The 25,442-nt window shown below is 42.4% G+C and overlaps 1 protein-coding gene across 6 annotated transcripts in view; it reads right to left on the reverse strand.

Annotated features, from left to right (window-relative positions):
• LOC112466133 (E3 ubiquitin-protein ligase TRIM9) overlaps positions 1-25,442 on the reverse strand; it is a 100,728-nt gene that overhangs the window by 73,529 nt on the left and 1,757 nt on the right. For all 6 annotated transcript variants that reach the window (XR_003042106.1, XM_025034043.1, XM_025034041.1 and 3 more), the window contains exon 2: positions 21,960-22,235. Coding sequence is in view for 5 of the 6 variants with exons in the window: in XM_025034043.1 (XP_024889811.1) it covers positions 21,960-22,235 (276 nt within the window). In the remaining variant the exon portion in view is untranslated. The remainder of the gene's footprint in view (positions 1-21,959; positions 22,236-25,442) is intronic.

Consider the following 25,442-nt stretch of genomic DNA (forward strand, 5'->3'; position numbering starts at 1 on the left):
TCTTCTATTTTGGGCATCGCCTGTCACGCGTCTGTTACGTGTACGAATCGACAGAATCTGGGGTCGACGGACGTCATCGTCTAACGAGATGAGCGTCATTCTCAATTAGCTCGTCAGGTAATTTAGCCAAGTTTTTCAGAGTGGCTGTAGTCCTTATTAAAGTCCGATAATTAATTACGCGCTGTGCACGCAGACAAGTAAGAATAGCGGAGTCAGCATGCGCGGCATCCGCAAACAGAGATTCCCGGTAACCGCGGCGTGGATTAATATTTGATCAAAACGATCTAATCGCGGAATTTTCCATTTGTATTGCGCGAATTCATTATTAAAATCCGAAAATTGTTTACGCACGTCAGCTAACAATGTTAACTCGCGTTTGTGCTTACTCGAGAGAGTGTACCGAGTGTGCAAAGCCTTCGCCCTTTGCCTCGCTTGTAAACCAAAGTATCAACAATATGGAGCGAGATGTATTAAATGTCATGTATTATATTTTCACGAGCTCTTAATTTCTACTACGAAACATCTTAATAATCTTGATTAATCAATTTTTATTTTCTAGAAATTAACGACAAAATATACAAAGCACAATCTTTTCGTGAAAAATTCACAAATCAGCCGTAATTAAAGAAAATACTACTTATTCTTAGGTAATGTTATCACAAAACAATCGATTGCAAATTTGTCAAAAAATTTGTTATAGAAAGAGGAATAACGATGTAACAGATAAACATCTGTTTTAATTACCGTCGTGTTATTTCGTACTTCCCACCGCGATTATTACAGTCTGATGGAGCGTATCTTTCTGAATCCAGAGCAAAATAAGCCTTCCTGGCACAGGACAGCTTTTCCCACGCGAGTCACTCGCACGCAAACGATCGATACGCGTTGCGCCCGGCGCCAAAACATACGTGTTTAGCGTGTCTCTCTAAGAGCACCTGCCAAATCGTGGTCGTTCCACTCTCATTCGTTCTCCTCGGCTCCATTTGCCAGGCTAGAGCTTGGGTCAAGTGATCCGGCCACTCGAGACCGCGTCCGAGATGCCACGGCGCCGACAGCTAGCCAGCTAGCGGGAATTGGAACCAAAAATATTTCCCCAGCCCCGAGAGACGCTCGATAAAAAGTGGCTCGTACGTTCGTCCCAATACGACCAATTTAATCCACCCAAGTAATCCAGTTCGATACAAGTGAGAAACAATTACGCGTCACTCTACCTCTACAAACTCGTCGTTCGAGTTAGAAAGATACTTTGCTCTTAAGTGTTGAATTCACTTAATTGATGTAAAAAGAAATAAATTAGATGTAAAATGTACGCGCAAGTAATATAACTTACATAATAAAATATTTCGTAAAAAATATACTCATATATATAGAAAGAACAAAATAGAAAATATAAAAAGAAATTAAGTCGAAACTACAAATTAATGGCAATCATATTTATGTAATTATTTCCAGTGTACTATAATAAATATTGTGAGAGATGAGATACGAGTATGTAAGATAAGAATATGTCTACTAGAATATCATTATTTCACGATTTCGGACGTTTTCTTATCTCTCCCTAATAATCAGTACCTTTGGTAGTCGAAAGAGGCAACATTAACACTGAAGCTACACAAAGGAACTAACCCGATATTCGAATCATCAGATCAGACAAACGATAACGCTCCGTTAGTGGACGCTAAGTCGAGGAACAAATGCTCCAGCTTTGATGAGAAAAAGACGACTAAGGGGGGGTTCATCCCAAAGTGATGGCGGGATTCGTCGTTTTTGTGAACTCCGGTGAAACCGATTTCCCGAACATTGCGCAAGCAGTCGCCTCCTTAGGCGCGATTTCCTGGAAAAGTAATTTCCCGTAGGAAATCCTCCCGACTCACCTCGAGTCGAATAACAGTGGCTGAAAGAATCTCCGCCAGTCTGGAAAGACCTCTTGGCCATCCTGTCTAAAGGAACCCGCCAGCGCTCTTGAGTAATACCGCTGAAAGGAGATTATCCACTTCGTGTATTTACCCCGAGACCCTACCACTCCTCTTGTATTTACTGGAAAATTATCAACAATGCGGCGAGAATTTTCGAACGCTACCGGAACAGCGGCATCAACTCCGCCGAGAGGAAATTAAAAATTGCGATACGAATGCCTCAAAGTTTTCAACGAGAAATATTCTTCCCATTTAACTGCCGTAATATCATAGTTTCATAATTCATAACGTCAAATGGTGTAGCAACAAAATATCGAATAACTGACTTTACAATTTTAATAGCATAACAATGTCATATTAAAGATCTAATTTTGAACTGAAAAAGCACTAAAAATGTAAGTATTATTCAGGTATTATAGTTCAAACAAAGGTTAATTTAAAGCACTACAATCTCGTCGGATAAGAGGAAAGGGAAAGGGTTTTATTATATAGCGTTATGTGCTCGAAAGGAAAACAGGCCTTGTGATTTTAGCGAGATAAATGCTCGATCATATTTCGAAAAGGCGAACTACTTCCGGCGACGTTATCGTCGCCATTATGAAGGTACTTCTACAAATTGGAAGTACCCCCGATATCGGGGTCCTGTGACCATCGTCGATCGATACCGCCTCATTAATTAAAAGTCGTAAGAAGAGGAAGCGGAGATGGAACGTGGGGTTTAGGTACCGCGTTGCCTACTACTCGAACGTTTAATAAGCTTCGGGAATTCCGAGGGGAGATGCTAAAAAGCCGGCTACGAGGATGACGTCGTCGCCCTCTTTCCGGACGAGGACGAGAGAAGAAAGCCTGGTAGCCCTAATAAAATTAAGAGCCGCGCGAGAACTTCAGGAACGTCGCTCCCCCGAACGCAGTAGGTATCCGGAGGACAAAATATTTGTATGCGTGAAAAAGGTACGCGCGTTACAAGCAATCAGACGATTGTTCCGTGCCGGAAGAGACTGCTAAATTTTACATGTCTATCTCACCGATAGTTCCTTCGAATGCTCTTTTCCCTTTCGTCGTGTCGTATTGAATAATCTATGCAACATATCAGAAATAAAAAAATTTATCCACAAATGCTGCTCTACTTGAAACAAATTTCCAAACTGTAATTTTGCTGTAATTAAAAATAAGTATGTGCATTTGACATATTTGTTCGATCCGACGTAAAAATTTAAACTGGAGACTAGCATCTTTTTTCACAAATATATTTCTAATTAAATTATAAAAAAAATCGAGCTCGTGTGTTCCTAAATAAAATAAGAAGTTCAAAGGCTAGTAAACGAGCAATCGAGAGATGTTAAATTTAAAAACAAAAATAGTTTGATATCTCTTAAATATGTATATATACATGGGAACGTTTCGATCTACACAGAGTCTTCCTCAATCATTCAAAAATAAATATAATAAATTAAATAGTTAGAACAAAGAATACATAATACAGATAATAAAAGAATAAGAACGAATAATCTTTCATGATTAATTGACTCATTAAATCATTATATTATTATTAAAGTTATAGCCAAAATCGGAAAAGTGATGCGAAATAGACGCTTTACCCTAGTTATTGTATAATGTAAGAGATATACTTCTAGAAGATGCTCTCTATGATAGCCTCTTTCGGATAATCTTATAGCTTTTCCGCAAGCTATAAGATTATCCGAACTGTTAGTTTGCGCGATTTTAAATCGTCGATTCGTCGATGAAGCGAAACTTTAAATGAAGCAGAACTTAACATTTCGTTCTCGCGTGTCGCGCGACACACGCAACAAGTAACTCAATCGACGACACATCGGGAAAGTGTTAAAAGCTCGCGTGAGCTGAAAAATTTTCAGCGGTGGCTTTTCCTGGCGCGCACGGCGAAAGAGACCGGATATACGGCGCGGCGTGACGACCGGAAATCGAGCGGGCGCCTATAGTTATTCTATTTTGGCGTTCGCGCTTTAATTTCCCACGAGGAATCGCCTTTTAAAATTGCCCCCCGGTGCGGGTAACACGTGCCGCATATATTACGCGCGTGCGGCGCGCTCGATGTAGCCGGCTAGATAAGCAATCGATGCCGCGGCACGATAAAACCGCTCGCGAATCGCTGACGCTCGTATATTACCGTTGATTGCCGATAGAAAAGATGATAATATTGCACGCTGAAAGCGCAATAATTTATGTCAACGTATCCTCTGTACATAATTTTGATCCTTAACTGATCCAACGAAATGGAGTTTCGTTCATTATTGATGGAGTCCCGGCGGACAGCCTGATATAAATTATGAATGATAAAAAGAGCACTTTGAAAGATAAGATATAATTTTCACAAGCTAATATATGCAAAAGCTTTGCGAATGTATTTTTCGCGTTTCGCCATCTGAACTCGCGCACAAATTGGAAAATTATTAAGATTCCTGGCGTGCGAAATTTTCGGTAGGTTCTATAAAATTAGATTAACTAAAAAGTCAAAGTTTAAAATTTTATGTATATTAATTTTACGAAATTCCATCTTTGCCAAAAGCAAACATCTTCGAAACAAAATCGATAGCTTTATTATATCTTTCTGAATTTTCTAGAATTTTATCTTGCAATTGTATCTAGTATATAGACAGCGTATCTCGTAACTGTCAAGACCCTTTGTGAATCAACAAGAAACGATGGTTCATGGGTTATTACTCTTCGTTGTTACAATAAACTTTACTTCAGCAGAGACCCGGAGTAAAGAAATCGATGCTTAAAGCAACGCGTGTCTAACACGTGACGTTAATCCTATTATTCTTCCTCACAATAATGTTTCTATTCAAAGTTTGATTTAGATCAGCGAATCAAAATTTCATTTAGGAATATCAACACGTTTTTGTAAGTATTATATTTAGCGATTATTATACCTATACATAATTGTCAGTCAATTATTAGAATTTATGGGACGTATTTATGGGATTCTAATAAAGGATATCCTAAAATATTTTTCATATACAAAAAATTATTTTTAAACTATTGTAATCGATCTTTTATACATGACTCTTCTTCGCTCGAGCACAGTCTATTTGTGAAAAATCGTTACTTTGACGTTTCCAATGGTTCCTACCCCAAGACGGAATCACTACCACGTGTCTATATAGGATGCAACCTCAACCGGATGATTAATGCGCTGCTGTTCCACGTTACCCAAACTTTACGTAGCAATTTATTCGCAGGAAGCTACTTCGCGTAGTTGATCTCACGGCGAGAATCGAGATAGACGAAGTATCACGGCAGTGAATGCGAAAGTTCAATTGCCACGTACACGGCGTCGCGATGTATATAAAGTAGCTTGCACGCTATACACGGGGATACGCAGTCGGAGAGACCCTCCGTTGGATCAAGGGAAAATAATGGCTCGTGGGCCGACTGATCCCTGGCCGTTACGGCGTACTTTATTCTCGTTTCCGTGACACGCTCGTCGACGAGTCCGTACGTACGTATACGGTATACGTACCATATAGGTAGTACACCTCGTAAACGACCCGCCGAACGAACGCGCGCCCGGTCGTGGTGGAAGAGCGGGTGGAAGTAAATTTCGCGCTGAATTAGCAATGACTCATTAATCGGACCGGGACGCGGATAAAAAGCCGCCGGTAAGCCACCGCACTCCGCGCCCGCGCACGCTTTTGTGTGCGCACCGTGCGCAAATTTATTTTTCACGAAACTTCACTGTTTGTCAAATTGCGCGCGATAAACGCGATCAAAAAACCGGCCGCGCGCCGAAAATCATTCGCGCGGAAATATAAATAACGTTTGCGCCGCATTTGCGAGATTTGGTTCCCGCGAATTTATATATTTGCATGTGCGCGACGGACGCGCGGTGGTTATATTTTATCGAACATATTTAAATGATAAATGCTCAACTGAAAAATTGAAAGCTATTAGCTTTCTGAAACATGCACGAAGCGTAACTCAATTCTTCTTTTATTTTGACGTAAAAATATTACGCATCATGACTTTTAATTCAGTCATTGTATAGTTTATGTGCAAAATATTTATGAGTTACGAGGCTGTATACTTTGCAAAGTAAAAGAAACATCGACGAAACGCAAACACATCTTCGACACATCTCGCCGAGATGAGCCCCCGAGTACAGGGATAATGCAGGGCGGCGGGATTGCTCGATGAAAAATTAAGCGGCATGTATTAAAAACGGTGTGGAAAGAGCTTTCGGAGGGGGGGAGAGAGCTTTTATCCCGGCCGTTGTAAGCCACCGTAGATTCGAGTGGCATCGCAGACTTCGACGAGGCGACATAAAGAAGGAAGTGAGCGGCAGGATGGGGCAATAATAATGGGAGGACAAACTTCCGCGCCGCGAAGAGAACTAGAGTGGAGATGGAGAACCAGAAGAGGAGGCTCCACGCGGGAAGGTACTAGCAAAGAAAGTAGGAGACGAGATCTCGAGGGAACCCCGTGGGAACTGGGAACGAGATGGAAATGTTCGCGGGAGGATTCGAGGGCGCCAGATGCCGAGAGAGAAAAGACAGGGGCATAATGAGGAACACTCGTCGAACAGGACAATGATTATGTATTCCGGCAGCGGGGGCGCGCGAGAAAGCCGCGGCGCGTGTCCCACGTGTCTTTTTAACCCGTTTTATTCAACGAGCCCGATGCTTTTCTATTATACTTCGCAGACGCGGAACAATGTAGGATAAACAATGCGCCGCTCAAGGGACCCGGCGCGCGGCGCGGCGTCGCGGAATGATCTACGTACCCGGAGCGGACGTGAATTATGGGCTTTACCATGTGGGTGATCCTCGATTATAAGCTCGGTTAACCCCGGCAGCTCGGCAAAATATCAAAATGTCTGAATAGCAAATCATCCGTCATTGCGAAATTTTCACGAATATCATCCCGCATGCAGACACGCGAATAAAACGGACATCGAGACGATCGTAAATATTTTAGTAACACATATCGGATCGTATAAAGTGCCCCTCTCCCACCCACCCACCCACCCCCTTGTAACGTCGCTCCTTGTCAATATGTCAATAATCTCGTGCCCGTCATGTCGAATAACTTTTAAATATCGTTTTCATTTCAAAACGTCCGACACAATTGCCGTTGCCGATTCAACAAATATTGCAAACGGGCTGTTAACTCGACTGACGCGTTATTAAGAAAGCTTTCGCGCGAGAGATGCAAGTAATAAGGACAGCGCGCCGCCGCGCCGCCGCAATTAAGTTTTAATTGGAAGAGGAGGGGGTGGAGGAGACTCACGGGAGGTAAAGTAACCGCGATATTCGTTCGTCGACTTCCATCGGTTCACCAGATATTTTCTATTACTGTCCGAGGTGAGAAGTTCCCCGGGAATGGGAACGCAACTTCGTGGACTTCGCCGCGCGTTCGGATAAACGTCAAGAAGTTTAATAAGCCCCCCCCCCCCCCTACGCGAAGGAGAGGGATAGAGCGCCGCCGAGCCCGGCATCGTGACCTAAGGAGGTTCGATCGCCGATGCGGTTGTTTACGATCGAACACGCGGAAGCAATTAACGATAGCCCCGTGATTTGATTACGAAGTTCTGAGACCCGGGGGTCTCTGTCGGGGGTTACCGTCGAGATCCGCGGCGAACTCCCGCGCGCTTGCCTAGCGCGAGACCAAATGATTCAATTTCACCCGCGCCAGATCCGTCCGGACGTTAATTGAATGATCGAACTTTCCAACGCGCGTCCGACAGGAATCGAGCGGTGGCTCTTGCGAGCGACAGACCGAAAATAAAATTTCATCATCGTCTCGTCGATGGATCAACGTCTCTAACGTCTCTCTAACGTACGTCACCGACGTAATTCACCAAACGACGCGGCCGACGATACAATAAGACGCCGCGACGGCGCAAAAGGTCGCGTAATTTATGAATTTTAATAGAAAGCTTATAAGAGACTCTTCACACGCGAAAAAAATGAGGCGCTTCTCGGGTTTGCCAATGAACGAATCTACATGCGCGATGCCTTTGTGCAAACTTTTCTAAGGTGTACTTAGTATGTGCGCCAGAATGTAAGATTTAAATGCGCTCTCATGCATTTTCTTTCACGCGGGGCTTTTCTTCTCGGTGCTATATTGTCTGCCTTTTTACTTCGAGTAAACGAGCTGCCCGCGAATAGAAATTAAGCGGGTTTCTTTGACAACCCCGCTCTGACAAAACCCGTTCATAAACTCGCATAAAAATGTAATACGTAATGTTTCCGTCTTCAAAATTTGTTAGACTTAATATTTTCTAAAAAGCCATTTAAAAACACGTTGTACATGTAGTTATATAATCTGGTTTCTACAATTTCCTAATAAGGCTTTCCGCTAAATTATATTACGCTCATTATGATAGTCGGATGCATTAATATGTCAAAGCTTTTGCGTTCCGCTGCAACAGCTTACGAGAATAACACCGTGCACCGCTTGCAAATCCCTCGGGCGTCACACGCCCCGCAAGCACCATCCCCCTTGCGAAACGTTAAGCTCTAATAAGAGAGAAGTATATTTCGAGGCTGTGAATCGTGACAGCTATGTCGAAACGACGAGGGCCGCGGAAAGACGGTCTGTGGAGAGAAGTTCGCCCGGAGTTTCTCTCGTGGCGAATCCAGCAAGACGAAATTTGCGCGCCCAGACGTTCACGCAATACGCGCAAAACCCTGTACGCCCGCAGAGTCATGGAGACTCTGAAGAAAAATTGCATCGACGATGCGTTCCGCGGGGATTTCATCTGGGGCTACGAACGAACTCGCGAGCTGTAATATTCCACGTGTAAAAGGCGACTTTTTCGTTTTGATCCGACAGAAAAATATAAGCTTTTTTTGTATTATAAGGACGAGTTGCTCTCTCTTAACCTTTCTGCGAGATATTAAAATCGGCATGTATTTGTGTTCGCAACGAAAATTAATTTCTTCTTAGCAATGTTATGCATTTTCAAATATTATTTGTTAAACAAGAATAGGACTGAAAATCGGAATTATCGGAGATAAGATAATAAATCAATCGATCGCTAAAAATGATTAAAACTTCTTAAAAATTTATAACTCTGTCAACACACACTTAATTTAATGTTTTTTTGATTGCGTAGAAAATATTTCCGAGGCATTATTTGTAAGTAACTTAATTATATACAGGTATGTAAAATCAGCGTGTTTCTTAGGTACGATTTTATGACTAGAATATTTGCTGCGGCACGCATTGTGTTCTCTTTTAAGAATTTAATCACGGAAAAAAAGTGCTTGTGCCGCATTATATTTCATTAAAGAGCGTATGTTGATTAATCCGTTAGGAAAGCACAGCCACCATGTACGTAGGAGGAGAAAACTTATGATACTCTAGCATTCCGCAGTTCAACGAACTCGAATACCGGCGAACAAGTAATGTCAAGAATGTGACGCAAAATTTCTTAGCGCACAAACACAAATTTCCTACCGCCGCGGCGCCGCGCCGGTGCAACACCGTCTTCTTTTAATTAAGCGCGATTAAACGATCTAAATTTATTCAAACTAAAGTGATCTTACGCGCTTCTCTAGATACCCAAATATCACTTAACTCTCTAGCTATATTTTGTTTCTTATTTTTCTCAATTCATAAAATGTATGAATATATATACAATTTTAGTCACTTAGGCCCATATTTATAGTCATTACTTGGGTCTCGAGAATATCAAATGAGATCGAAATAAAATTTCAGATCTTGAAACACGAACAGTTTTAATAGTTTTGATTAAAGATCAGCTGATATTTCATTCAGCGGACGTGAAATCTTATTTATAATCTTTATTATTCAAATTTGATTAAATAAAGAAACAAATTTGGAAAGAAGAAAAAAGAGAGAATATAAAGTATCCATCTAAATATTAACCATTTTTCCCTACTATATTTTATTTTATATCTAACTTATTTTTATTTCACGTAAATACATTTAAAAAATATAAATATCTTATTTTGTTCCATGTGTGTCCACATGAAGATAGTTAATATTTAAATAAATATTTTATATTTTAAAAACGTCAATATATTTTATGTACTGTCTTTATTTCTATAAGCATATTTATCTATGAGCAAAAAATGTAATCACTTATAATGTTAAAAATCTGGTCAAATAATATTATTAATATTAATTATCTTCATGATATTTTTTGAGTTGCATTTCCTGAAAAATGCGTGTAGAGAATGCGCTTAGCAAAAAGAGTAAACGATGATAACATGGTTATTAAATTTGAGAAAGCAATTTATCTTTTGTGGAAATTATATTATCATTTATCGTTTTTCGTTGAGTTTGTTCTATCTACGAGAAATATTTCCTATTTCCTCTTTTACTTTTGCTCGCGTATCTGTATATAAATCTGATAATTATTTAGCCGTATCGTAATACAAGATTGCGCCAATTAATAATACGCATAATGAGCTCTCTTTACGAGCTCATTATCGTGCACTCTCTACACAATAAATCGACGACTAATTTTACTCATATTTCAGGATTAAATCTACCAACATTAATCTGCCCTAACTCATCCATTTGTAGGCAATGAATCTATGAAACGTTACTGTCTGCCTATAATACTCTTCACAGATCCATTGTCTCAGTTTGAAAAATGCCTTGACTCACCGATCCGGCGCGCAGCAGCGGAGTTGTAACACCGGGACGATCTGTAAAATACAAAAACGTATGGCAGATTATAGCAACGCTTCAAATAATTAACACTTCAAAAAGTAATTATTACGCGGACGTAACGTAGTAATAAACGATCAATTCTTTGCGATCAAGTAATAGATAAAGTAATAAAAGTAATTTTACTTACCGCTGGGTTGCTCCGCCGTTGCCCGATGCCTCCCAGGCCTCCTCCTCCTCGCCTTTCATTCCTTTGACGCTGCTTCATGGTACTTGCACAACACTCACTCGCGAAAATCAATCGCTATCGCGCGACACTTACTTTGCACGGCACTTTCGACGCTGTTCGCACATTCGACATCGATCGCGGTAGATGACGATCGCAAATTTCGAATCGCAAGAGATAATCGCGTCTACCGTTTTATATTCGCCACGAACGCGTTTCGGGAAATAATGACAATACGGAGCAGAGAGAGAGAGAGAGAGAGAGAGAGAGAGAGAGAGAGCTCGCGCCGGCCGGTGCCTACGCGTTCGAGTCTCGAGCACATAAACGCAAACCTTAGCGCGCGTCGAAAAAACAAGCGCTCAGTTGCGGCATACCGGTTCGTCTCCGCTACGAAATATTTAATACAGTATATTGTAAAATAATACACGCCGAATATTCCTTGCAACCGTAATTCACATTTCTTTTCCGTCCTGTTGCTCCGAAAGAGATCGCGCGAAATATCTTTTTCGATAAGCAGCCCCGACATGAGAAACTAATTGCGAGGATTAACCGCGTAGTTGTTAACGTAGAAGAGAATCGCGTTTGGCGTCTCGTGCGTGGTGAATAACTTTGGCCGACGGCGACGTTTGCCGTATATAAAACTCTATCCTGCACCGTCTCAGTGTCTCACACAGCCGACCTTGTCCGCCATATTAATCTCTACTCCCCACTCCCCTTCTTTCGCTACCGATCGTCGCTCGCCGCGACACATCGATATATCGATATGCCATCTCACTCGACTCTCTCATTCGACTTACAACTTACAACGCGTGATAAATAAATAAAACGTACGCCGACACATCGTCGTCACGAAATATCTCACACGGCATGAAATGAATGAATGGCGTGAATACTCCATTTTTCCCGAACGAGACGACAATTCCGTAATTTCTATCTATCGTTTTGACTACCGCTTTGAAAGAAGAGATCGCGCGAAATAATCTGTCAAAAATCTCTCAAAAAATAATCGTCGCCTTGTAGTACGCGCTTACGTAAGAGAGCTAATCGCAAGAATTGGTCGATCGCGCACCGATAATTGTTAATTGTAGAAAAGAATCACGTTCCGTGCGTCCCGCGGCAACTTGTCCGCGTGTTCGTGTCGCGAGTTGGCAATGCGACACGTTACGGCTTATTGCGCGTTACTTACACGGAGCGACGTTGCCTACTCGGATCTCGCCGTACGAATGATAACAGCGCGCCTGAGCGCGCCGACCTCGTAAACACAACACAGCGCGCTACGGTACTACGCGACGGTTGCCTAAACGTACGCGATGTTTGAAAAAGTCAACCGTCTCGCGATTTAACTTCTGGTAAATATACCGAGGCTATTTATCGAAGAAGATACCTCGCGCGATATCTATTCCTTAGAATTCCTTCGAGAGAATTCTGTTCCTTGCTGTTGAAACTGATATCAATGAATTAATTATTATTGCATATCGTATATGTATATTTGTATATTTTGTTTTCTAAACTCATTGGTATCGCCATAATAATTCTGTTCAGAGCGTTTTGGAAATCTTAACGGGAAAAGTAATTCGCTAATTCTAATCCAGCAAGTTTTATTATTTTATTGACGTGTGTATGTGTAATTAATAATAACAAATGTGTTTTAATACCGCACAAATAATATATATATCTTTCTTTAATAAAGATTTGAATAACTAATTATTTTAAAGGAAATCTTTTAACATCCAATGCTTAAAGAATTAATTTATCTTCAATACAATTATAATTCGCCAGTGATAAAATAATAAAACAAGACGTGTGAGTCGGCCTGACTGGCAGTAATTTATTGATGTAACGACATTTCAACCCTTACTTTGAGTCCTTATCAAGTTAATTTAACAGTGATAGAACATTGTGCGTCAAAATTACAGAAATATTTGAGTCATAATTAAAAATTGTGTAAGCGCGGTCGGTGAACAGAAATAGAACAAAAATATAAACTTGGTTGAGAGACATGATCAAAGCCCTACCTTCTAAAAAATATTAACCGAATGAATACAAATGCAAAAAAAAATTAGCTTTGATCATGTCTCTCAACCAAGTTTATATTTTTGTTCTATTTTTGTTCACCGACCGCTTACACAATTTTTAATTATGACTCAAATATTTCTGTAATTTTGACGCACAATGTTCTATCATTGTTAAATTAACAATTAACTTGATAAGGACCCAAAGTAAGGGTTGAAACGTCGTTACGTCAATAAATTACTGCCAATCAGGCCGATTCACACGTCTTATTGTTTTATAATTTACCTTCGTTTAAAAAGAAGGATTAAATATAATATTTGCGAGTAACAATTAAAAATAATCAACTTATCAATACATTAGCCAGGTTACCGATAATAATGTACATTGTACGTAGTAGAATCTACACACAAAAAAAGCAAAATCAGCCGAGCAGTAAAAATCGATAACAGATAACAGATTGATAAGTTACGAGTTTGAATTTACAATTTATCGACAATATTATTGGCTAAAATATGAAATAACCCTCTATCAAAAATCTATTAGGCTATTATTAGGGAACTGTGAAGAACAGAACTCAACATGTCCCGCGAAACCAACTTCAGTCGAGTTTCTCAGTGAAATTACGGTTTCAGACATATATCAAGAATATCTAATTGACTTCATCTAATGGATTATATATTCACTATATATCAACGTTATTTCACAATTATTTCTGAAGACCGGTTTCAACAGAATTTCTCAGCAGTGAGCAGACACATGGACCGCAAATATGGACCTTACTACTATTATATGACACGCATTAAATCGCGTCGTCGAAAATTGTCGAAAATTAAGCATTTCAACATTCTTTCTCCTAAAATCCGGTCTATTCCTGGATAAACGATCGAGATCAATGACAAGATTTATTTAGAGAGTGCATTGGATTTTTTCGTCGGATAAATCTCTCCCTTTCTTTTTCTCCCCTTCCCCCCCTTCCCCTTTCCCCTTTCTCTCCTTGATGTACTTGGGCCTCGTCTTCCGGCAAAATGCAGTCGGATAAACTGCATCGCTGCCTGATCGCACGTGTCTCCCCACGTCCGACCTCGACACTTTGTTCGCCGAGGCGGATTATTCTCGACGGTTCGAGCCGCTTCCCTTTCGGAGTGCGTTCGACCGTTTCGGACGACGAGCGCGCACGTGAAAGCCACCACAATTCCCTTCGATAAACAGCAAACGCGCACAAATGTCCATCCCCTCGCTCTCACCCGCCCCTCGCGCGCGCGCCCTTAGTTTTCATCAATCTGAAGATACTCTCGGCGAAACCGTTTGCGGCACTCGAGAGTGCTATCGCTCGCTATCACTCGCTATCGTTGGCCAGCAGTGGGCAAGATAAAAGGGCAAACACGTGGAAAGAGTGAAGTGCCGGCGAACCTATCTTGTGCGCGTTTCACCGAATAAAATGCGGACTCTTCGTTAAAAGTGAATGCCTTATTATCGCAGATTGGAGGCAAAAAGCAATTGGATTTAACGTTCGAAGAATATCTATCGATCATTGACACATTTACCTCCGTCGATCTTTGCATGAAAATATGGAATAGAGTAATAGAATTAAAAAAAAAAAACAATTTAAACGATACGACAGATCGGTATCGCAGATTAAAATAAAAATTGTGTATTTTATCGTCCTGAATAAAGCACATTTTTGCATTTACCTGCAGTCTATTACTGTCACTGCATATGCATATATATACACAGTTGCACACACGTGTAAAAAATTCTAAAAATTCCAAGAACGTTTGCATAATACAAAATCCTCCGCAAATAGTTCCGTGCAAGTACCACGGAAAAGTCCAACGCAAAAGACAGTACCCGGGCATTCGCGACGACGACGACGGTGAAGAGTTAATTTCGCGAAAACGCATTAAACGTGCGGCGACGAAGGGGCAGAAGGTAGAGGAGACCAAGGACCAAGGAACGCAATAAAGGTACTCGACTGCGGACGCAATGGAATAAAGGGAGACGAGGACAGAAAGAGAGAGAGAGAGAGAGACACGTACAACCGGCAAGAAACGCGCGGCGATATTATCCTTCGCTTCCGCGTAGCGTTCGAGTGCTGCGCGCGCGAGAAATCCTCTCTCTCTCTCTCTCTCTCTCTCTCTCTCTCTCTCTCTCTCTCTCTCTCTCTTTCTCTCTCTCTCCTTGTATATTACCCGCAAAAATTGTCACTGACCCGTCCTACCGGGATTCCGCGGTTCACTGCACCACGCCCGTGCAAAGCATCCGACCGCGTGTGCGTTCACCGATGCACGCGCGTGCGAATACCCGATCGCGACGCCGCGCCGTACGCGTTCTCTCCGATCTCCCCGGGATTCGGTACTGCAACTTTAAAGACCGTAGCGGTACCGCAGACCGCTATTTCAATCGAAAATATTTTGCCCGTGGAGAAGCTGAAGTTTGCCGTTGAACGTTTTCGTTTTGATCGACATGCCTTTTGGGCGAAAAGCGAAAATTGCTCACTTCGGCGGATCTCTTTCGAAATGGTACGAATATTTTTTTCAAGTTATTATTAATTTTCGTGGCTCTAAAATGTAAGACGTTGCTTTTACTGCTGGACATGTAATAATAGAACCTACGTATGATGTTCTATTCTATATGTGATAATCTAATTTTAATCTTAACTCTCCCCTTATTAATGACGTAAGTTTCTGAAAAGACTTCAGTCTAAAAATATCAAAGATCGATTACATGATTTTCTCTAATGTTAATACATTTATATCGAAGATATTCTAGCCCGATTGACCTAATTAATAATAAAATGCCATTATGCAGTTGCAATAATGCTAGCAAATATTTCTCATATTAAAACTAAGAATTGTCAAAGTCTCATAAAGTCTCTCTTTTTAAAATAATCAATACAATTATATAGATATTTTTATAAAATCAAAAAATTAACGTTTTTCTCTACATTTCTTGCTATGGAAGCTCAGTTATGTGTATCGTCAGCTAAATGGCAAACGAGTAACAAGATAGCGATCGCCCGTAGCTCGATTGCACAGCCAGTGTCGTTACAGTCAATAAAAGAGAGAGAGAGAGAGAGAGAGAGAGGTCGTTACTCCAGGTCTTCCCCCGCATCTTTAAGACCGGCCACCGTATGCAATACACTCCGGAGAGTGTACCGCGTGTCTGTATTTAAGTACGCGTTGCAAACGATCTGCCTCTGGGGTATGCGCGAGAGAGACTCGAGACCTCGAGAGTTCCCGCGGCAAAAAGAAGACGAGCTTAGCCTTCTCCGCGCGTCGGCGATGGGTGGAGGGAGGACACGGGGGAGCGAGAGAAAGGGTGGACGAGAGAGGAAGGAGACGAGGGGGGGACCGGTGAAGGAAAGAAAGGGAGAAAAAGGGAGGAAAAAAGAAAATACCGAGAGAACCGGGCTATGTTGTGGCTGTCTCTCCGTGTATATGCACGTGAGTGTGCACGTACACACGATTAAATATACACGCGCACAGACGCGTATCAGCACTGTGATACGTAATACGTGATATCAGAGAATCACCCGGTCCTGGGCCGGTTTGTGCCTCACCGCCTCTATCTCACCCTCGCCTCTCCTACATTCGCCCGTGAACCCGGCTACTCCCCTCTCGCGCGTTTCTTCCTTTCTTTCGCCCGTAGTGCCCCACGGCACTTTGAACCTCTCCTACGCCACGCGATATCACGAGTGCCACGCCGTGCCACACTAGCAATCGAGCGCGTACTACCTTCGGATCCCTGTACAGCTGTGCCCCTTCCTCCCTCGCCCCCCTGCCGCGTTTCTCCGCTCTTCAGCCGCGTCGACTTAAGGCCCGTTTAGACCTAACGATTTCCGAAGGTCTTATCGTACAAGAACGACTAAACCGGCTCCACGTGACATGCAAAGTTCTGCATATGTGATTCTGTCGCGATGCAGTAATAATATGTTATCATCAGAATATATGCGCTATACAAATTTCAGTTCAGCCAAACATTTAAATACTTTTGCATAGAGCTAATTATATTTTTATATAATATATGAAACAAAATGCTCTTCTGCCATAAAGCATTTGATCATCTGCCGGTTATATATATGTATAAAAACACTCTGGTAATATGAAAAATGAAATATATTTAATCGAGATATTTGCGCATTTTTCGCGCAACGCGGGATTTCACAACTTCATTTCAATAAAACACGAGATTCATCCAAGTGAAAAGGATTGAAAATCAAATATAATTCCGCATCGTTATACCTCCGATATTGAATTCTGCAAGATAATTAAAACTAGCATTCAGTTCCCTTTATATAAAAGTCGTTCACTTAACGAGCGAAATTCTAAAAGGTAAATGCGACGCAGGCTTTTCCTATGTTATGGAAATTATCATACTGATCTCAGCTCGACTTTCCCTTTCTGAAAAGAACTCTTTTTTGAAAAAAGGCTGGTCGCGGAACCTCGAAAGATTTCGTTTTGTCTAAATGGGCCTTTATCCGTTCTCGCTTGCGCTCGCTGCTCCTCATCTTCGCTCGCTCACAACCTCCTTTACTCCCGCGCTACCTCGTCCAACTTTTCCGTCGCCTTAAGGGGCCACGGTACGCGGATACGCTCTTTGTGACACGCGAATCGAGGCGTGGCTGTTTAAGGCAGGCAGGCAGACGCAACTCCGTCGGCGCGGCGCGGCGTTTCCCCCTCGATCAGGAAATTGCGAACGTCGCGGTGCGCTTACCGTACCTTGATTTTTCGACAGCGACTTTCCCCCTTTCCCGTCAGACTTCCGGCGTCTCTTTTACCTGCCTGCCCTCCCGCCGCGCTGAAGAAAGAGCAGGCAGATTTCAGTCGCCTCGAGGACGCTCCACGACGGCAGAAGACTGGATGAGGTGAGGTCTCGCGCGCGCCCGACTTCTTCTCTCGCTCGACAAACGCCACACACAGCGGTGTGAGGAAACGAAACTCGAAAATTTAAGGGCGTGAAACTTGTGCACCTCAAGGAAAAAAATGGCAACTCAACTCTCGCCGGAAATAAAAAACATCCTGAGTACAAAAATAACGATTTTGTGGAATTTAATTTTTAATTTAATTTAATTTTTATACATTGCGAAAGAACGCGAGAAGATTGTTTTCTATACCGTGCTGATTTTTATATACGCGCGTTACATAGATTATATATTGCAAGCAATAAGGCAATCGCAAAAGCGTTACACTTATTTCCTCGCTGTTACGTAACATTCTAATTTCCGCAAGCTACTTCCGCTTTGCTCGTGACGGTTCTCGCCGAACGCGCAGTCTATACCGCGACAATTTTCAGACTTTAAAGATCAGAGAGGTTGCGCGATGATGTCTGCAGAACTGCGGGATGTACTTACCCTTCGCAAACAATCGATTCTGCGCGAGTAAACTTGACACAGAGGATCAGGGTCAACCCTCGTCTATTTGCCGCTAACTACTAAGTAATCGAATCTTGTAATATATTGCCGTAGACTTAGACCATTAAGTACACAGAGATATGCATATTTATGCATATTTACGCGGGCCCATGCAAGATTCATGAAGCTTGCGAATGTAATATTCGACTGGGAGCATACGCGGTTAAATTTCTTATCCGCGGAGTTCTAACAAGAATTCCAAAACGAGCGGAGTTTTCTACACATTATAAAAGACAGATTGTCTCAATAAAAAAAACCGTATAATCCATTCGATATACATTAAGAATTATATGACTTTGTTTTTTATAAATTCTAATCTCTTTTTCTAACTTGTACATGTCTTGAGAACTTTTCTAAATATTATTGTCGACGCATTTATGATATTAAAAGCAAGAATTTGTAATATCCTTCAAGAAATTCAATAAAGACGCCGTTCGCGGGACTTAAATACCCAGAAAATTAATGGGAAATAGAGAGCGACGTTTCACACACAGCGTCACGCGTCAGACGTCTATTAAAACGTGGTCTTTTATCGATTAAGCGGATTTACAATCAATTAAGGTCGGGAATCGAGAGGGCCCGACTATATCGATGATTATTATTATTATTGTGGTCCTTCATCGCCGCGCACACTCACAATCAGCCATCACTCAGTCGCGTTTAAGACCAATCAAGACCATCGGCCGTAGTTATTAGCGTGTCAATTAAGCGCCAACGTGCAACTTACAAACGTGATTTTATCGTTACGACGCGATACGGGCGATAAACGCTACGGCAATTTTCCAACGCCGGAATAAGGACGATCGTTATCCGATTGATAAACAAGTTTTTTTACGCGACGCGAATTGCGTCCGCGAGGGAACGTATTATTACACGACATAACGGGCTTCAATCTATTATTATGAAATCGCTAAATTATACAGATTAAAGTCTCGGACGTAGGCTAGAAGCTTGAATCGAGCACAGAGAGCGGGTAACCGCTGGCGTCGGAGAATAACTCTTTTAACGCGCGCGCGCGCGTGCACCGAAAGAGCGCCGGTTGATTAGGCGCAGATTATTTCCCGCTATTTGCATCTCAAGTCCGACAAGTACTGCTTACGCACGTTCAGCTCACAGCGGATTGCATTATCGCGATTGCAGACACGAACATCCGTGTCGTGCCGCACATGCACGCGGCATTCCCGTGATTAGCCGACGAGCAGGCAGACTAATTACCGAAATATCGGGTGCAACACGCGAGTATTACCTCGTACGTCAACATTAATGTGTAATAATGGCCGGGGCATCGTTGCGCAAAAGCTCCGGACACACGTGCGTAAAGCACGACGGCGGGAGGAGGCGTGGACGATCCCCGAGCGGTGACGCGAGAAGGGAAAGAGAAATAGAGAAGACAAAGTGACGGATGATTACGTGTCAAAACGCGACATAACGTTTCGCGTCGGGGGCGAGCGGATCGCGGCTGACATGATTGCGACCCGCACCCGTAGAGCTCTGCGATCAGCTGCGACCCGGTATCTTCACACAGCCCTCGCTGATAAACGAGCCTGTTGCAAATTACTTTATCGCGACTGCACTTTCAGCGGGCTCTCTTCTCCCCCCGTCCGCACCGCCCGGCCTCGATAAACGCCCTCGGCGAGATGCATTATTCAGAAGACGCTATTCGGCTAAATTGTGCGCCCGACTAACCGGCGAAAATGCCTAACGACGTGATTGACAAATAATCGGATTATTTACAATTACGTAAATCGCGATTCTATGATGTCAGAATGCGTTATGGGAGCGATCAATATTTCCTAACCGCTTAAAAATGAAGAGAAACAAATATCGTTGCGAGTTCAATATTGGTGAGTATCGAGCTACGTAACTGCTTTTTGAAATGTGGGTATTTACCCGGCAAACAGCAGGGTGCTTACAAAACGAATGTGTGTGAACCCCGAAGCGATTCGCCATTCTCGTTGAATCATCCGCGATCGATTCGCCAGAGGTGATCGGCATACGCCACAGCCGCCGCGGATGTCGACGATTAGGAGGGCATCGTAGCATGATTTTCTTGGCGATTTTCTTGGCGATTTTCTTGACAGCGCGCGGCACGAACGCTATCGATCTTAACACCGAGGTCAACTATATCGGCTGGTGCCGTCTCGAGATATAATGGGTAGCGAGTGCAAACAAAAGCGAGCGTCCACGCGCCGCGCCGCCCGCCTGTCCGACGGCAATCAATTACGGAATTGCTGGAGTCAGGCGGTTTTGACTGGGCCGTGCGGGCAATTTATCAGATTAATCGCGGAGGAAGTGATTCCCGGCGGATGATGGGACCAACGCGGCGAGCGAGCGGGCTCCATATGTCAGGAAGTGACCAGGTGTCGGCGTCCAGACCGACCGGCGTGGCGGCCTGGAAAGCGAAACGCAACGGGAGCAACGTATGTAGCGCGCCGAGAAGGGGGTTGGAGGTGGGTTCGTGGGTTGGCGTGGCACATCCACGCGGGACACGCGATATCGAAACCAGCTGTCGATCCCCGAGTATCGTGTCGTTGCGCCACGCTGTCCGGTGTGCGCGTCCCGTCCGTTGTATTCCCAGGTAGAATGAAGAATGCAGACGAACCGCGTTCAAAGGCGATATATCGTCGCGAGGCCGTCGCCGCCGCGCCGCCGCAATTTCGCCGTCGGTATCAGTCGGTGCGCAATTTGCGCGGGTGTTATCTCGCGGTGGCGACGACAACGGAGGAATACGATAAGCGCTCGGTGGCGCTTTGAAGTATGAAAAGTGCGATAGTACCTGCGTTAACGCGACGCGACGTCGGAAAGTCGTATCTATTGTCGCGTTATGAAATATACGTTCCCGATAAAATGGACGTAGGTATTCTTAACTGACGATATCGCGAACGATAACGATATGGAACATGATAGAAATACGAGAGACGCGTAATTATATTAACGCCTGATTGCGATCAATTACGTGATATGTTTTACGCGTATTTAATTATGCTCCAATTTCAACGATGAGAGACGCGCAAATACGCGTAAATAGTACGCATGATTGATTAACAGAACGGCAATGTATTTTTCATCGCCGATCCCGCTAATGACTCGCACATATAGAAACGCGAGATTCCGCGGCGTGCAAAATGCGATAGGAGAACAACGGGGGAGTTTGGCGCAAAACTATACGCGTTTCCAAGCACGTCGAAGTGCGTATAGCGTATATACGTATACGAGCGGGGTAGATTGAAACTCAATTATTGGTCGTGTTAACGGGCTTGGCACCGCATCATCCATTATTTTCGGATTTTGCCCGTGCGGCTAGGCACATAAATTACGCGCCGGAGTTCATCATCAAATATACATATATTATCGCGCCGCGTATTCCGCCGGGCGCAACGTCATTCTTCAGTATATATAAAATCTATATCCCTCCTGGTCTCTACTGTCCACTCCGCAACCACCCGGACACGATAGCCGACGTTAACCGCGCGAGATTTCAATTTCGGCACTATCGCGTGTTGCAAAGCATATGATTATTGACAGTGGATCTAACAGTAAACAATCCGAATTATCTTTATGTATTACGATTCTTTGCAATTTTAGCCATTCTTTTTCTCTTATTCCTAGTCCTCATATATTCACATATAAAAAAAAACCCTCTTTTGATCTGATACTGGTCTGATTTTCGATCGACTTTATCGCTTTCCGTGCGTTAATTGTGATAATAGAAATATATCACGCGCGTTGAAAATGGCATTGGTGAAAATGTTGAAGATCGTTTACTCACCTTTTGCGCTTTGCAGGCGGCGGCCAACGGCAGAACGTCGTGAGGATGCGCGGCATGACGATCGCGAAGACACAGGGCGCATATCGCGATTTTGCAAAGGGCGCAGTAGAGGGTCACCGCTTCGCCATTGTGATCGTTGCAGATCGGCGTGCCCTCCGGCCGAGATCCCTTGCTCCCGCTTGATTGCCAGCTGCCTCTCGGTGGTCCCAGATTGTGGGTCGCCAATGGGCCCCTCTTTGGATGGCAAGACTCCCTACAGGCATCGCAGTATAAAACCTGAAAGAAGAATCGTCGAGTTTCGAATTTGCGAAATACTATAAAGAAATATTAAAATACGAGAAGGGAACGCGTTGATGAACTTTCAACACACCGATTTCATAATATCTATAAACCGAATGTCTACAGAAAAAGAATTGTCGCAATATTTTTTCCTTTGTTTTTCTTTACCATATTTTTATTAAATAATAAATGCGCGCAGATGTATGCGTCGATAAAATTTTCTTAGTTATGTCAAACATCAAATACATTCCATTTTTACCGAAGTTATACTAACGTAATTGTAGACTGAACTCGCCAATAATCATTAATTTTAAGAATTATTATTTCTCTTCTGGAATTTTTGCGATATTGTTGAGCGCCATCGAATATTCCGCGTTCACTCGGTATTTCCTTCTCGGAAATAATATCATTTCGATTATCGATAGCCGAGGTATTGTCGTCGCGCGCGGAAATGTTGCCGGCAACGAATGAAATTGCAGGCGCCGTCGATTCTCTCTTTTTTTTTCCACGCGCGCAACGAGGAGTTGCGACCGGCGCGGCGTGGACGCGCGAGTGTAAAATCACAGAAAAAATATCCGCCACTTGTCTCGCAACGCGGTATACCGGAGGGACCGCCACGAGAGGGCCGAAAATGAAATTTAACACTTCGGAGGAAAGCGAGCAAGAGGAGGAGGCGAGACGAGGGTGTGTGCGATTGGCGTACAACGTTGTCGCGCAACGAGATATTTCATGCGACGCGGCGGCACTCTGAAGCGCGGTAACTCGATCTTTTCAAACAGAACGGCCGAACAATATAAAATCGCTCTCTTTGTGAGAGTATGAATGCAACGTGGCGACGATTTGCGCGAATATATCGTGCAAACATGTCGCGCGATGCCGGAACTGACAATTGTCCAGAAAATATCGTTCTTCAAAACTTAGAAAATTTATTCCAAAATTATATTGTAGTAAAAAAAATGTTCGAATTTTTAGACTTTATAAAAGAAGCAGAAAAGATTCATCGTAATGATAAATTTTGAAAGATATTTAACCCGAGAACGAACGCTTGGAGCTATTTAAACACTCCAGCGGCGAAAAAATGCCTTACATCACGGTAACTTTTATGTGCTTCTTTCGTTTTTAAATATTTTTTTGGTTTTCTCTTTACTTTTTTCAAAAAACGTTAAGTAAATCTATATACATATTGTCCTCAAATACTGATAAATTATAAAACAATTAAAAATATGCAACATGTAATTAATCAAAATTTTTAATTGGGATAATTTAATTGGTATTCGAAACAACATTGCATTTTATTGCATTTTATCCAGAGAGGCTAAAAAAATAAGATAGAAATACCTCTTCTCATAAACAAACCGTGATGTTTGACACATCTGTTCGACGCGAAATTAACAGGGAACATCTGTGCAGTCGCGGGAGTTAAATGAACAAAATTGTTGCGCCTCTCTCGTATACGGGATTTGTCCTTCGTACTTGATTTCGACCGGCAAAATTTCTTTCTTTCAGACACGACACGCCCATGACTCGCTCGATATTAATGCCGATAAAGATATATAGACGGCGGGGCTCTTGTAGCCGAGAGCGACTCTAGTGCGCTTATAACGCGAAGAGAAAAGTTATGAAGTGGACTTCGAGGAAGAACGAGGGGGAGTTAACGAGCCTCTGGATGAGGAAAGCACACAAGAGAAATAAATACGGCTGATGCCGCGGTCGTTAAGAATGGTAGCCTTGGGAACTTTGTCGATCTGTACGGCACGGCGCGGCGTGGCGCGGCAAAAGTTTTCATAGAGAGAACGATCGAATCAAAGCATCGGGGTAGAAATATCGAGGAAGGAAAAGACGACAAGACGACGGATTAGGCATTATCGGCGGAAATAACGTCGCGCTCGTTCTATATCGAGTGTGCTAGATAAACACGATAATTGTAGGAAACGCTGACTCTCGATCTATGCTTTTGATCATCGTATACATTCATTTTTTTGTGTTTCGGATTTTAATTAAAAATACCAATTTCCGAAGTTCTGACTATTTCTACGACTTAGGTATTCAGACCGGATGATTTTTGTGGAATATATTTTTGAGCAAAGCTGGATGAGTGTCTCATCAGACACTTCTTTCTTCTTTTCTTTCCTGTCTCTGACTGAGGAGAGGAGAACTTTCTATAGAGCCGAAAGAGCGGAAAGATGAAAATAATGAAAAGCTCGCACGGATATTACACTACGTGATCTTCTGTTTGGCTTCTTTTACAGGGTGCACATACATTTCTATACACGTGTACACATTCGTGGAACTGCAAGAGAAAACTTGTGGAAACACGAAGACGAGAAAAAAAGGATTGCCGAGCAGGAGATGAAATTATCGTGTCTTCTCCATAAATCGATCATATCAAATTACGCATTTACATGAAGCAGACTATTTAGTTACTACGAACTCTTTTTAATTTAGCTGTCGTAAAACTTCGACGAGTTTCTCAACGCTTTGATTGCTTAACTTTGAAGTATTAATAGGACTTGCTATAAGAAAACGTTTTAACTCTTTAGCCGCGGCGTAAAAACATCTTCTTCAAAAATTTCCAGACAAATTAAATAGGAATAACCTAATCCATAATTATGACATACTGTCGAAATTTATGGCTTGTCCGTTCAAGATAAAATAAAACAATGTTGTCATAATTAACGAGCAGCTCTAATGGAATTTTTATTTGAAACTTTATTCTGCCATTCCTACGAAGTTCCCGATTAAACATACACGCGTTGGCAAGCGAAAGATTAAATCAATATTAACAATTATTAGCCCCTTGACTATCTGTAGCTCGATTCAGTTCAGTCTTTTATATTGCAATTTTCGTTTTTTATCTAAAATTAACTCACGTTATATATTCGTTAACTTTTACTAATTATAATACATGATTCCCTGCATAATAATATTTTATTTATTTTTGTAATTTTATATCGGCTGCAGAAGGACTCAGCGAAGTCCGAAACGTTCCGAATAATTTGTCTAATTGACAATAAATTATAATTTAAGCTAATATCCCGAACTGTTTATTGTTCTTTTCTATTTTGCCTTGAAAACACGAGCCTGACCTCATTGCAGTTTATTATTTTAACAGTCACTCCTCCGTCTTAATTCGAGTGACTATTTACTTTTTTTCATACGTCTTGTCGCTACTTTCGGCTATTACAAACTCTCATTAGACTCTAT

The sequence above is a fragment of the Temnothorax curvispinosus genome, unplaced genomic scaffold (assembly GCF_003070985.1).
Source record: "Temnothorax curvispinosus isolate PA1 unplaced genomic scaffold, ASM307098v1 QBEX01015898.1, whole genome shotgun sequence".
Lineage (NCBI taxonomy): Eukaryota > Metazoa > Arthropoda > Insecta > Hymenoptera > Formicidae > Temnothorax > Temnothorax curvispinosus.